General features: G+C 41.7%; 1 protein-coding gene across 5 annotated transcripts in view; it reads right to left on the minus strand.

Moving 5' to 3' along the window:
- The window catches only part of Pi4KIIIalpha (phosphatidylinositol 4-kinase III alpha), a 303,864-nt gene that overhangs the window by 165,532 nt on the left and 123,207 nt on the right, over positions 1–15,125 (minus strand). For all 5 annotated transcript variants that reach the window (XM_068355017.1, XM_068355020.1, XM_068355018.1 and 2 more), the window contains 3 exons: positions 5,044–5,200; positions 4,682–4,871; positions 4,380–4,569 (listed from right to left, as the gene is read on the minus strand). In XM_068355017.1, the coding sequence (XP_068211118.1) occupies positions 4,380–4,569; positions 4,682–4,871; positions 5,044–5,200 (537 nt within the window). The remainder of the gene's footprint in view (positions 1–4,379; positions 4,570–4,681; positions 4,872–5,043; positions 5,201–15,125) is intronic.

Genomic DNA, 15,125 nt, shown 5'->3' on the forward strand with positions numbered 1-15,125 from the left:
GCTGCTGATGGTTATGTATAGGAGAAAAAGAATTAAACCTTGGATCAATTAAATATATAATTCTTATTTTTTTCCATTATTTTCATATTAAATTTATGTTAATTTTTCTTAATATTGATAACAATATCTATATTTAAAAAAGAATCAGCATTAATATCGATACTCAAATTTTTGAAATTCTAACATCCCTAATACAGACAGATAAACTGGAAGGCTACAGACAGGGCTTGGCTTGAGAGTCCTTCCCTGAGATGGCAGAGGTTTGCATTGAATAAAGCTGTATCTACAAACAATCCACCTCAAAAAGTAAGATAAAATTGTCAGGATATTTGCGTCTTTTTCTTGCTAGCGAGATATAGAGTTCTCTACCAGTAGTACAGCAGAGCCCAGATAGGACACCAGGCATCTTCATTTCAATTTCACACCAGAGGGGTGGGATCAAGAAGGTCTCAAATTGGTGTTTAAGAATGACTGGTGCTGGGTCTTCATAAGTCTGTATGACAATGAAGGCAACACAACCCCATCTCTTTAAGGTTGACATGAGGGAAGAGCCTTTAAACTTTTATATTCTCTTCCTGACGTAGAGAGGAGAGACAGTCTTCACGGAAAAAGATCTATGATGCCCTCATTAGGGTAGCAGGAGGCACATACACTAGTGACCAAGGACGAGGACCATTCCACCCAAGGACTTGAATCCTAGGGCAGGTAAAACTGACTGAAACTTCCTTTGAGCACAGACTGTTCCCCTGAGGAATAAGGGTCCAAAGGCTACCAAGGAGCTTCTTTAACAGCAGCAGTTGAGAAAGTAAGCAATTTGCAGAAAGGTACTATGGCTAGAGAGACACATCCTCTATGACCCCTATTGTAGTGTGTGTTTCTCTCGGGATCTACCCAAGAGCTGCATAACAGGATACCATTAGCCTTGAGGCCAACCACAGTGTGTCACCCAAAAGAGACTAGAAAGGTGGTTAAAAATGTTCAACCCTACCAGGACGGTGAAGGTACTTGGTTTCTGGAAGAGACATTACCTGCTGCCGTATGTCAGATGTATGTCATACCCAGCTTGCTGTCTGGGTGATCAAATCCCAGGGAAATGGCTACCGGGTAAGCTTCATTACTCCTTCTTGGAGGAGGAGGAGGGTGACTTTAAGGGCAGCATATTCTATATCTTTTGTCAATGACTGTATTACTAGTCCCACAGTGGTAGCTAGCATAATGGGATTGCATTTGATGGACCCCAAGGATATCAGTCAGTGAGCTCCGTTACATCCTGTTACCTCTGTTCTTAAAATATTTCATATAAATTGTTCATTACTTCTCTTGTAGTTTATGTATTTCTTTATTTACTTTCCTCACTTGACAATTTTTCCCTGTTGGAGTCCTTGGGCTTATAGGATCCTGCTTTTCCAATTAGGGTTGTACCTTGGCTAGTAATTATAATAATAATAATGAGTTTAGAACATCCTCATTCCTAATCCTCAGATAGTAATAAGAGTGATTAAGTCTTAATCCTCACCAGAAAAGACTTTAACAATCATTCCCAAAGGGCCGAGCTGACATTTGGGTGGAAACTTGCGTGGACACATGAGGAACAAAGGTGCTTTTGGAATGAGCGGTTGACTCCATTCACTAAAAGCTTCATGAGTCGCTGAAAGCATGAAATCTCCATCTCTCTAGAGGTTGAGAATGGAGCAAAATCATCCAATCGAATGTGGTCTGAAAAGTGGTGGTTTGGCCATGAAGACTATGGAATCATCCCTCTTTTCCACAATGTTTCTAGAAGAGACGACAGGTGAAGACTGCAAAATGGTTAAACCAGGCTTTCAGCACAAAAATACAGTATTATTCAACCAGTTGAACCAGTTGGGTAAGTCTGGAACAGATCTGAAACAAAGATGGAGAGAAGGGAGTGTGCAAGGCAAGACATTCCCTACTGACAGCAAGTGATATACATCTGCTTCAATTTGCCACCTTCTTCTTGCCCCTAAGAACTTTCCTGAACTGAGCCTGGATGGCAGAGTAATGGGTGAAGCAGTGTCCGACACCCTCTAGAGGAAGAAGCTGGTGGTGGTTCTTGCTGGGATTTTTAAAAGCCGGACCCTTTCTCAAACCCAAGCCAGACGGCATAGTTACTGCTAAAGGCTAGGCAACCATCACCCTTAAAAGGCCAAGTCCCTTATGGACTACTGCACATTGAATGAAGGAGTCAAAACCCATAAGCCTTCCCTTCCATCGCTACCTCAACGTCACCCTCCCGAAAAGTCAAGGCGTCCATTACAGATCCGATCCGTAGTGCAACTGTAGTCTGTGTCAAATGCTAAGCACAATAGTTATCTGGTGAGAAGACAAAAATCCTTTTGAGTTGAACCCAGTTTAAAGGCAAAGTTCTCTACTGTGACCAACCATAAATTGGGGGACAGTACTGTCTAGACAGAGATCATAGCTGGAGGCTATGCAAATCGTAGTGAGAATAGAAAAAGGCGAGAAATCCGATGTTGAGGATGCATTTAACAACAATAAGGCTACCATCTGTTCGATAACTAAGTATACAGTAAAGAAAGATTAAGCAAACACGTGAAGAGATCTGTGAAGATGTATTCAACGGTTATTTCCAAAATGAGGAAAATTTATTAATGTGGGAAAAACTAACTTAGTATTTGAAACTATGATCAAAATTAATGAAGAGTGCCTCTAATAATGATGCTTATAAAAAAAAAAGTTTTTACGAAGACTTGTAACCCAAACATGGTAAGGCATTGGAGATCACACCCTTTAGTGCCATCCACTGTTAGTTTAATCGTTTTAAGGATTGAGCTAACCTAAAAAACGTGAAAAAAACTGGCAAGGCCATTAGTGTTGATGAAATACCTGATAGTGAATTCCCTGAAATAATTAGGGAAATTATCAAAGACAAATTTCTACCAGAGCTTTACATTATCTATGCAAGTGTATGGCTATCTTTGAGTCCCAAGATCATATAGCTGATTGTTTTACAAAAAATCTTAATGTTGTTGAAGATGTGTTCCTTCTCTAAAGCGCCTGTCGACAAAAGGAAGAGTACTGTCCGACAATCTTTAAATCAGTTCCTTGTAAGAGTTGAGAAATGAAAGGCTACTGAGTCGTCACTTGATCTCAAGGCCAAAGAACCACTGTCATAGATGTTAGGTGGTACAGCAAAAAACCACTTAAAAATGCCACATCATCACCAACACCCGCATAGTCGTTCTCATCCTCCTAGACCGATTAGCAAGTAGTTTGTCACTATCAACTATACTTTTCATTTCCAGCAAGTAGAAGAGATGTCAAGTTTTAGATAAAGTGAGAATTGTTAATACAGTATGTTGATATTACTGTATATTTTCTAATATTCAATCTTGATTTTACAAAAAAATTGAATACTGTAGAGTACACTGTATTAAAATGATAGCAGGGTGTAAGCACATTTCATGATCTAATATATCAAATAAGGGAAAATATATAGTACTGTACATCACTTTATAGGAGGAATTTCTGCCTTACATAAAAAATTGACTTACAGCATCTCCTGGAATCAATTAATGACATAGGGGTGGGGTATTACTGTACAGTAGTAATGCTACAAAATTTAAAGCAAATTTGTATGTTTCATAACTATAGAAACCAGAGTCATTTAATTGTGATTACTTAAAATGCCAATTAAATTACTCAGTTTGTAATCATTATCTAAATATATGATTTCTTGTTACTTTCATAACATAGCTACCGATGGCAAAATCAGCTGATGGAAGACAGTGGAGTGTTGGGAGTTACAGGTGGGTTGTGAGTTTTCTAACCATAATGATGTTGGACTAGAGAACTTTCCTGCTTCCAAAAGCACTCCTGAAGCGCATGTGCTTTGTATGGTGGTGAGTTACTGTAGTGTATAACCTAGCACTAAGTACTTGGAGGTCATTCAACCCCAGAGTGCAACAAGGGGATAACTCTATACTGTAGTTGCACTTTGAAGCAAAAGTTAAAAAACTTCAGACAGCATGATACAAGAAGTGAGAACAGTTCTAATAGATGGCTAGAAAGTGGGTAAAGCTGGGTGCCAAAGGCTCCAAAGACCCTTTAGTATTGCCTGTAGTGGACTGCACGACGTGCACCGACAGCACTTACTCCTACAAGATATAAAGGTTTTTTTTTGTCCTAGTGAATTACCCTTATCAAATCAGCATGTATCATATCGTTCATTAACGTCCATTTCATAGGACACTTACTTGCAGCCCAAAATTAGATCGGAACCATGAAATTTTTCAATATAATATTCAGATATGACATGGATGTAAAATCTTAACTACAAATCTATTGTACCAATACATTCATGTTGTGATTTTATTGATAACTAAACCAATACTTACATCATTCTTGGCTAAGAGCATGCAACCAAGCTGATCAACAATAAGTGTATCAAGGTTAGATGGTGGCCGGCAAAAACGCTGCAGCAAACACTGATGGAGGATGGTCTCCGTAGTCCTGTGCGAGTCTTTCAGGGCAACAGCAACATGACCCAAAGCAACAACAACAGTGTGTGAGATCACAATGTTGTCACTGGAATAAATCAAAACCACAAAAATCATTATCAGGAATGAATAATATAAGCATGGATATATTTCAGCAGAGCACCAAGTTCATTAAACACAATTTTAGTATTCCTACTGACCTTTCAGGCAGGCGATCGTGTCCAGCCTTCTCTCGCCCTGATATGGAAGAAATAAATGCCATAACAGTGTTTGGCTCCACTGTCAACCCTGCCTTCAGTGCTACACACAAGTTCTCTATTGCTGCATCACGTAGCCGCTCAAATGCTGAAGCTGTTGAGGATGGAGGTCGACTTCCACCTTCTCCAGTAACTAGAATATGATAATGAAACAAATAAATCAACATACTTAAAAATAAAGACCTTCAAGTAATCTATATTAATAAAATAAGAAACTAGAAATGTCAAATATTCAGACTTTTGTGCGATGTAATGCAACATGAAGATTCTGTACTTGAAAATATTTATGAAAGACGATTACTTACTTTTTACAGTTAAATTGCCTTGATGAGGAGTAAGGAAATCAGACTGCTGGCGGTGGAGTTTTAGAAGTATAGGAGATGGACTTACAAGAAAGTCCTGTAGGTATGTGATGCTTGTTCCTGCAATGCTAGGAAACTTCTTGGCAAGTTTACCCAAACCCTAAAATTTCAAAATAAGTTGAGTGTAAAGTTGCTAAAAAAAAACCTATGGCAAAGATATTTGCATTCATTTTCTTTACATAGTACTATATTCTCATTTTAGTCTTCTGTTCCCCCAAAAGCTTGATCTGCAAATGGTTAAACTTTTAGGATTGTTCCAAAAATATTTTTCATACATTTTGAATAGAAATAACCATATCCTAATATTAATAATAATGAAGATATTACTGTAATAATTTTAATAATAACAACAATATGATGCTTATATTGATATCTATTATTTCTATACTTACCTTTGAATGGAAAAAGTTATCAAGTGGAAGTGGCCACATGACACCCTCAACCTTAAATAACAAGGAAAATTGGCCCCCCACACCATTTCAAATTAGCTGTGAAGAGACAGGCCACACTAGGGGCCTAAGGGTTATCATGGGAATAGAAAGGTAAAGAATTCGTAAGATTCAAGTGGACTTGAACACCAAAGGTATCACTTTAGTTCTACTCAGAGGTGAGTATGGAAATAATAGATTCTAGTTTTAGAATTATATCTATTTCTTTAAAGGCCTGTATTCTCTGGGTTCGGTGATGGTGGAGGAATTGGTATGAGAGGTTTGTGTTACAGGGGTAGAGGAGGGAGAGACTGGGAGTATCCACTGCCAACCTGGCATAGGGTGCGATTTTTGTCCTCGCAAGAACTTGTTTCATTGTAGTTGTATAGATATTACCTTTGACAAATTGACAAAGTGGAATCTTAACAATTTAATACCTTCCCTCTCTCACACTAGCCCACTAAGGAACTATCCTCTAAGACATTTCTCCAGCTCATATCCAAAGAGGTGTTACTGATGATGTACAAGATGACCTTGACAGTCTGGCAGAAGCAATCTCAGATGCTGGGGTATTGTTGCTCAATCATAGACTTCATTTTAGGAAACTATGGTTAGGATGACAGTGCTAAGCCAGATGACAACCTTTCCAGCCAAAACTGTCAAGATGGGCTTGGAATCATTGAGGGATATATTACTGAAAGGGGATTCTACCCTCCTAAAATAATGTAATCCATTTTTAGGGGTTTACCCAAAAGGGTTTGAAAGTTTCATGAGGTCTTTCTCTCAAAGAAACAGGATGCCCACACAAACACACATCAGCTGGGTGATGATATCCCCCCCCCCAATTCAAGAAGCAATTAGTTTAGGACTTGGCAGACACTTTTTCTCTCTGGTGTCTGTGTAATGGGAGGAAATAAATGTTCATATAAGTATTTATTATTCAATGAATTGATTCATCATCATCCTCTAATATCCTTAATTAAATCTTTGCTGTACACAAGGTGTTAGAAAAATGAAAGGATAAGGAAAACAGAACCCATAACAAATTTTAAATCTCATAACCCAGTCTAGGCACAACTTCACTTTTGGTTGACGTGTTTTGTTTGTACACAATTAAAATAATGAGGTCCGAAAAAAAACCGCTAGCATAAAGACGTGTAGTCTTCCCGTCTTGTGTTTTATCCCGCAATAGAGGTTTTTTCAGAAAAAATTCCTGTATTTCCCTATTAGACATAAGCCTTAAGATTATATTTACGTTATTCCTTAATGAACAGTAGCATGATCTATCAAAAGAAACCAGAGATTAGGGACAAAAATAACATGAATGTCTTTTCGTTTGTCGCATCCCTTTTTTAATCGAGAAAATTTTGTAATCTCGAAGGTGATATCTTTTTAAAGGTATGATCAAACATATATATTATTCATATGAGCATGACCTATCATTAAGGTTGCTATTGTATATTATGTCAGCAAATAGTATTGTCACTATATTGCAAATATGTGTGACAGGATGGTACCATGCAATGGCTGATAGGTTGGGCATGCTGGCGTAACTTCTCCCCTTGGTAGGTTATTTCACTGATGATATAGACTAGGCTATACAGAGATTTAAGAAAGTCTAGCCTAGACTTTTCTTAATTGGATGAAATTGAATAAACTTTTGTAAAACAGCTTTGGCTACAAATATATTTTTGTTAATAATTTAATAGGATTTAATCTATACTCTTAATTAACACAACCTATAGTAGTTTCCTACTACAGCCTAGCCTAAAGAAGTCAATTACAAACCTTTGAATAGAGTATCCAGCAAGATTTTTCAAGAGGTGTTATCTGTGATATGTAAAATTAAAAACATACTGTAGCCTACCTCAATTTATCTTGTTTATATCTACTTTTGCTCTTAATTTCTTTTGATAGCCTACTGTAATTATTGTTTTTTTTTTTTTTTTTACTTTCCATTTGCTAATGCAAAAATAATTTTTTCTTCTTTTCTCTTACACAGAATCTTTTATTTTTATTCATCACGATTTTTTAAATATGTTATTTTCATTAGTAAAATAAATTTTTGAATATACTTACCCGATAATCATGTAGCTGTCAACTCTGTTGCCCGACAGAATTCTATGGAGGGATACGCCAGCTATCACAATACTAGAAGGGGGTGTTCTTACCAGCGCCACCTGTGGCCAGGTACTCAAGTACTTCTTGTTGACACCTCCTCAATTATTCCTCGGTCCCACTGGTTCTCTATGGGGAGGAAGGGAGGGTCAATTAAATCATGATTATCGGGTAAGTATATTCAAAAATTTATTTTACTAATGAAAATAACATTTTTCAATATTAAACTTACCCGATAATCATGTAGCTGATTCACACCCAGGGGGGTGGGTGAAAACCAGTGTACAAGATTAAAGGATAGCTAAGTATCCCATATTTCATATAACAGTTATCTCAAATAACAATGAAATAATAAGTACCTGGTAAGGAAGTCGAATTGAACCGTTACTCTGTCTCTTTTTTAAGTTCGTCTTCCTTACTGAGCGCAGCGTTCCTCTTGGAGGCTGAATCAACCCAAAGGTGCTAAAGTATACAGGGCTGCAACCCATACTAAAGGACCTCATCACAACCTTTAACCTCGGCGCTTCTCAAGAAAGAATTGACCACCCGCCAAATCAACAAGGATGTGGAAGGCTTCTTAGCCGACCGAACAACCCATAAAAAGTATTCAAGAGAAAGGTTAAAAAGTTATGGAATTATGGGAATGTAGTGGCTGAGCCCTCGCCTACTACTGCATTCGTTGCTACGAATGGACCCAGGGTGTAGCAGTACTCGTAAAGAGACTGGACATCTTTGAGATAGAATGATGCGAACACTGACTTGCTTCTCCAATAGGTTGCATCCATAACACTCTGCAGAGAACGGTTCTGTTTGAAGGCCACTGAAGTAGCCACAGCTCTCACTTCATGTGTCCTTACCTTCAGCAAAGCAAGGTCTTCTTCCTTCAGATGAGAATTTGCTTCTCTAATCAGAAGCCTGATGTAGTAAGAAACTGAGTTCTTAGACATTGGTAGAGAAGGCTTCTTGATAACACACCATAAGGCTTCTGATTGTCCTCGTAATGGTTTTGACCTTCTTAAATAGTACTTAAGAGCTCTAACAGGGCAAAGTACTCTCTCTAGTTCGTTCCCCACCATGTTGGACAGGCTTGGGATCTCGAACGACTTAGGGCAAGGACGGGAAGGAAGCTCGTTTTAGCCAAAAAAACCGAGCCGCAAGGAACATGTAGCCGTTTCAGATGTGAAACCTATGTTCCTGCTGAAGGCGTGGATCTCACTTACTCTTTTACCTGTTGTTAAGCACACGAGGAAAAGAGTTTCTAATGTGAGGTCCTTAAAAGAGGCTGATTGGAACGGTTCAAATCCTGATGACATTAGGAACCTTAGGACCACGTCTAGATTCCAGCCTGGAGTGGACAACCGACGTTCCTTTGAGGTTTCAAAAGACCTAAGGAGGTCCTGTAGATCTTTGTTGGAGGAAAGATCCAAGCCTCTGTGGCGGAAAACCGCTGCCAACATACTTCTGTAACCCTTGATCGTAGGAGCTGATAGGGATTTTACGTTCCTTAGATGTAACAGGAAGTCAGCAATCTGGGTTACAGTGGTACTGGTTGAGGAAAACTGCATTGGCCTTGCACCAGCTTCGGAAGACTTCCCATTAAGACTGATAGACTCTGAGAGTGGATGTCGTCCTTGCTCTGGCAATCGTTCTGGCTGCCTCCTTCGAAAAGCCTCTAGTTCTTGAGAGACTTTCGATAGTCTGAAGGCAGTCAGACGAAGAGCGTGGAGGTTTGGGTGTACCTTCTTTACGTGAGGTTGACGCAGAAGGTCCACTCTAGGAGGAAGAGTCCTGGGAACGTCGACCAGCCATTGCAGTACCTCGGTGAACCCTTCTCTCGCGGGTCAGAGGGGAGCAACCAACGTCAACCGTGTCCCTTTGTGAGAGGCGAACTTCTGAAGTACCCTGTTGACAATCTTGAACGGCGGGAATGCATACAGGTTGAGATGGGACCAATCCAGCAGAAAGGCATCCACGCGAACTGCTGCTGGGTCTGGAATCGGAGAACAATACAAGAGGAGCTTCTTGGTCATCGAGGTAGCGAATAGAACTATGGTTGGCAGACCCCACAGGGCCCAAAGTCTGCTGCAAACATTCTTGTGAAGGGTCCACTCTGTGGGGAAGACCTGACCCTTACGGCTGAGGCGATCTGCCATGACATTCATATCGCCCTGAATGAGCCTCGTTACCAGCGTGAGCTTTCGATCTTTGACCAAATGAGGAGGTCCCTTGCGATCTTGAACAACTTCCTCGAATGAGTCCCTCTCTGCTTGGAGATGTAAGCCAAGGTTGTGGTGTAGTCGGAGTTCACCTCCACCACCTTGTTAAGCTGGAGGGACTTGAAGTTTATCAAGGCCAGATGAACTGCCAACAACTCCTTGCAATAGATGTGAAGTGTCCTTTGCTCCTGATTCCATGTTCCCGAGCATTCCTGTCCGTCCAGTGTCGCACCCCAGCCCGTGTCCGATGCGTCCGAGAAGAGACGGTGGTCGGGGGTCTGAACAGCCAAAGGTAGACCTTCCTTGAGAAGAATGCTGTTCTTCCACCACGTTAGAGTAGACCTCATCTCTTCGGAAACAGGAACTGAGCCCGTCTCTAGCGTCATGTCCTTTATCCAGTGAGCAGCTAGATGATACTGAAGGGGGCGGAGGTGGAGTCTCCCTAACTCGATGAACAGGGCCAGCGATGAAAGTGTCCCTGTTAGACTCATCCCCTGCCTGACTAAGCATCGGTTCCTTCTCAGCATGCTCTGGATGCATTCTAGGGCTTGGAAGATCCTTGGGGCCGACGGACAAGTCCGAAAGCTCGACTCTGAAGATCCATACCCAAGGAAACAATGGTCTGGGATGGAACGAGCTGAGACTCCTCAAAATTGACCAGGAGGCCCAGTTCCTTGGTCAGATCCATAGTCCATTTGAAAATCTCCAGACAGCGACGACTTGTGGGAGCTCTTAAAAGCCAGTCGTCTGACGGAGCCGGACACAAGGTCATGATACTGCTGCACAGTCTGTAAACTGACAATCATGGGCAAGCGAGGAAGTACAGTGACAACCCGAATCTGTCTAGACTATCTGGGTCGTACAGACAACTCCTTAACGGGTTGCTGAGGTTGCCGCACTGCGTCACAACAAGTCCCTTCTGTTGGTTGTTGAACGTCTTCCCCGTGACACATTGACTTCGTAAACAAAAATCCTCTAACAAGGACTAAGCTTGGACTGCATGTCATGCAACACAGCTCAAGGTCTATGGGAGCAGGTGTGGTAACAGACGGGATTAGCGGCTGAAGTGGAACCATTACCTTCCCTGTAAGCATGTTATGCTTAAATAAAAGTCCATAAGAGGTTATGCAGCTAAAGGCTCCCTCCAAATGACAGAGTCCTCAAGGGAATATCAGAAGGAGGGAGAAAAGAACTTTCTCATCTACAGGGACCTTATCCTAGAAAAGCTAAGTTCTCTGAGTGAGGGTTCACTGGTGCAAAAGCAGCAGACTAGAAGGCAACGTTATGAAACTGCTTGACAGTCTAGTGAGTTGGCAACAACCCAAGATATGTTGAGAAGCATGCGGTAAGGTATGCAGAGCATGATGAATGCAGAGTATGCTGTATGCAGAGCATGCTGTATGTAGAGCATGTGTTGTATGCAGAGCATGCTGAATGCAGAGCATGCTGAATGCTGAGCATGTAGTAAGCAGAGCCTGCTGTAAGCAGAGCCTGCTGTAAGGAAAGCAGAGCGTGTGCATGGCGTTTAACATTCCTCAGAAATTCCATGACCAGTGCTAGAGTGCTTTATGCATGCTTGCATGGGGTTTAAAAAATCAACATAATGTTTACCTTACATTCATAACTCATGATTCATATTTTTGCCATGGTTTGAAAATGGAGGTAAGGTATGCTGAACAGCAGAGTCAGAACGAGCTGGAACAACAACAGTGGAAGGTGCAGAAAGTTCCTGTTCCTGTGGTATGAGTGGAGCGTGAAGAGACCGAGGTTGCGCAGAACAAGGTAAAGTTCCCGCAAGCAGAGGTGTCTGAGGCGCAGGATCAGGGTGCACGGGTTGAGCTCGGTGCAGCAGCTGAGGAGACTGACTCACAGGTGGAAGAGGTTGTACCTCCACCGAGAGTTGCACCACCGGTGGAGCAGCCAGGGGAGGAGGAGGAAGAGTGGGGTAATCCTCCTGATCCCAAACCGAAGGTTGCCTTAAAGAAGGCTGAGGCTGAACAACACTGGGAACAGCGAACACAGAAAGAGGTTCAACATCGTACGCCTGGCAGATGGTGCTGCGACTGGGTGCAGCGAGTGCAGGCGGGTTGAGCACAGGCTGAACGGGTGCAGGGGAGGTGCAACACTCTCAGCCCGACACTCACACAACAGGTCCGAAAGCTGTGCTTGCATGGACTGTAGTAGAGTCCACAACATCGTACGCCTGGCAGATGGTGCTGCGACTGGGTGCAGCGAGTGCAGGCGGGTTGAGCACAGGCTGAAAGGGTGCAGGTGGAGGTGCAACACTCTCAGCCCGACACTCACGCAACAGGTCCGAAAGCTGTGCTTGCATGGACTGTAGTAGAGTCCACAACATCGTACGCCTGGCAGATGGTGTTGCGACTGGGTGCAGCGAGTGCAGGCGGGTGCAGCACAGGCTGAACGGGTGCAGCCGGTTGGTGCACCACCGGTGCAGGCGGGTGCAGCACAGGCTGAACGGGTGCAGGCGGTTGGTGCACCACCGGTGCAGGAGGAGGAGGAGGTGCAACACTCTCAGCACGACACTCACGCATCAGGTCCGAAAGCTGTGCTTGCATGAACTGTAGTAGAGTCCACAACATCGTACGCCTGGCAGGTGGTACTGCGATCAGGCGGAGCGAGCATAGGGGGGGGGAGTGTAGGAGCACTCTCAGCCCGACAAACTGATGACTGAGGAGAGTCAGAGCTAACCCAATGACTGCATCCGGGTTGTTGAACTTTACTTCGTACGTCTGGCATAGGTCTGGACTTTACGTTTAAGAGGTCTTGAGACCTGAGACCAGCGTAACTCTGCCTTTATTTTCTCCTCTAAATCTCTTCTGCAGACGAGCAAAATAAGGGCTCAATCGTCTGCGGGTGGGAGTGACGGTCTCTGTAAGACACGCCCACAACCACCGAGGATACTTCTGTGCGCCGATCAAGGCCTGCCGAACCCTTTTGCCCTTCGACATTGCTTCTCCCCTGGGCTTGGGAGCTTGCAAGAGGTCCCGGACTGGGAGGACGACTGGCGCGCACAAAAGTACCCTCACGCATAACACTGACATACTTTGCACTAATCACTTATCACTTTGATTTCTGTTTGCACTTATTTCACTGAACTCGAAACTTTAAGTGGTTTGTACCTGAAACACGCAATTCTATCCTTCTCAAAAGTTAGTAATTGCGAAAACAGAATTACAATGTAACAGAAAAATCTAATGAAAGAAAATTCAGTGGCTGGAAAGAGACTAAACACTAGATCACTCTAGAAACGTTTAGTTTCTTCCCCTAAAGAGACTAGGGATAAGAGCAAAACGATAACGACGTTACTCGTACGCCTGGCAGGCTTGAGGGAAACGTTTATCCTCTTTCTCCCTCCGTCTCTATCTCTCTCTCTCTCTCTCTCTCTCTCTCTCTCTCTCTCTTGACTTAGAACCTGAGAGAAGAGCCCAATCATATATATCGTTAAAACATATTATTGTTAAAGGAAAAAACTGAAATATTTCCCAAAAAGAAAAGTTCCTTATTAGGATCAAAACCATTAAGTTAAGAAAGAATGAACAAAACGCTAGACACGGTTACTCTTACTGCAACGTGAAACCGTGAACATTCTTTCTCTATCGTAACGATAGAGTGCAAGTTGAAACGTTCTGAACGTCAACAACTGCCGAGACAAACAAAACGTTAGTTCAACTTTGAAAAAGTACAAGACTATCAAAGAAATTCTTTCAAAGACCTTAAAATAGCATAATATGTTAACAGGTAAAACCGAAATGACGGGCTCACGATAATTAACTTCGGTACCAAGAAAAGACCGCCTACTATTAGGAAGGTCGAATATAAACAAATATAAAAATTAATTTTAATAAGTTTATAATAAAAGGAAGTTAATCGAAGAGGCCTATAAGAGGCGGAGAGATATAAAATAAATCTATAACTTTTGTTAAGCAAAATTAAGAAAGAGAGTCTATACTCTCTTAGACACCAACACTTCCGTCTAAGGGAAGGGTCGGCCATTGAAAGGTGAACGAGAGTTCATACTCTCTTCGTCACCAAAATTAATCAAATTAATTCCAAAAGCTAACTAAGCTAAAATAGAAGTTTCCAGTAAAGCGACAGCCGAAATCAAAGAGAAATACTTCACCAAAGTCGTGAAAATACTCCAAGAACATAAGCGTATCCCAGAACGTCTTGTCAGAAGCACGACAGAGGAATAATTGAGGAGGTGTCAACAAGAAGTACTTGAGTACCTGGCCACAGGTGGCGCTGGTAAGAACACCCCCTTCTAGTATTGTGATAGCTGGCGTATCCCTCCATAGAATTCTGTCGGGCAACAGAGTTGACAGCTACATGATTATCGGGTAAGTTTAATATTGAAAAATGTGCAATCTTTCAGGGACACAGTCTGAGAGATAATGATTAAGGGACAGAGTATTGAAGATCATACTCTAATGTTACAAGACAACAAATAAAATCTCTGTAATGAAGTGACTTTTAATTCCTCACCAGACAGTCCTTGAAATCTCCGGGATGCATATTCAAAGGGATGCACATTCAACGAGAACTCTAAAGGAATGAGGCCTATACCAGACCTCAATGATAATTGATAGTAATTTTTCCTATAAAAAATGGGTATCGTTTTGAGTTTTGTTATAAACTAATCTTAGGTTAAATGTCAAAGGAAAAAAACCATGACATATGTTATGTCCTTTCTAGAAGTTGGAGCTATTAATGGATCACAGATTGCCCTCTCAGCTATTCGATAGCTAACACTTCGCTTCCTGAGAAGGGAAGATAATACTTTCGACATCACATAAAAGAGAGGTAGTTTTCAAATTATAAAAGTAAATTTAAAATTTGGATCAACAGTAGTATTAACAGAAACTTGCAAAAAGACAAGCAATACAGAAGACTCCTATGCCTTTCCAGCTCAGTAGCAATTTCCCTTATGGGGTGAAGGACAGCAACAACAACCTTCTCACTTAGATGCCCAGGCAATGAATACTTCAGGATACTTCAATAGGAAGGGTAGGAAGCTGAATATGGGAGATCAGGCCTAAACCTTGGAATTTGTTCAGAAAAATGCTGGAAAAGAGAGACATAGAGAAATGCAGGTTTCTAAAATTCCAGAGCAGACTTTTCAGTGCCCCAAAGAAAGACTCAAGCCCCAACCTATCTCATCTCAACAAACACATCAGATGTGATATGTTCAAGATGACGACAATTGTGTAAGCCTACCGATTACTACACCAAGGGACCTGGACCT

This window comes from Palaemon carinicauda, chromosome 31 (genome assembly GCF_036898095.1).
Source record: "Palaemon carinicauda isolate YSFRI2023 chromosome 31, ASM3689809v2, whole genome shotgun sequence".
In the NCBI taxonomy this organism is placed as follows: domain Eukaryota; kingdom Metazoa; phylum Arthropoda; class Malacostraca; order Decapoda; family Palaemonidae; genus Palaemon; species Palaemon carinicauda.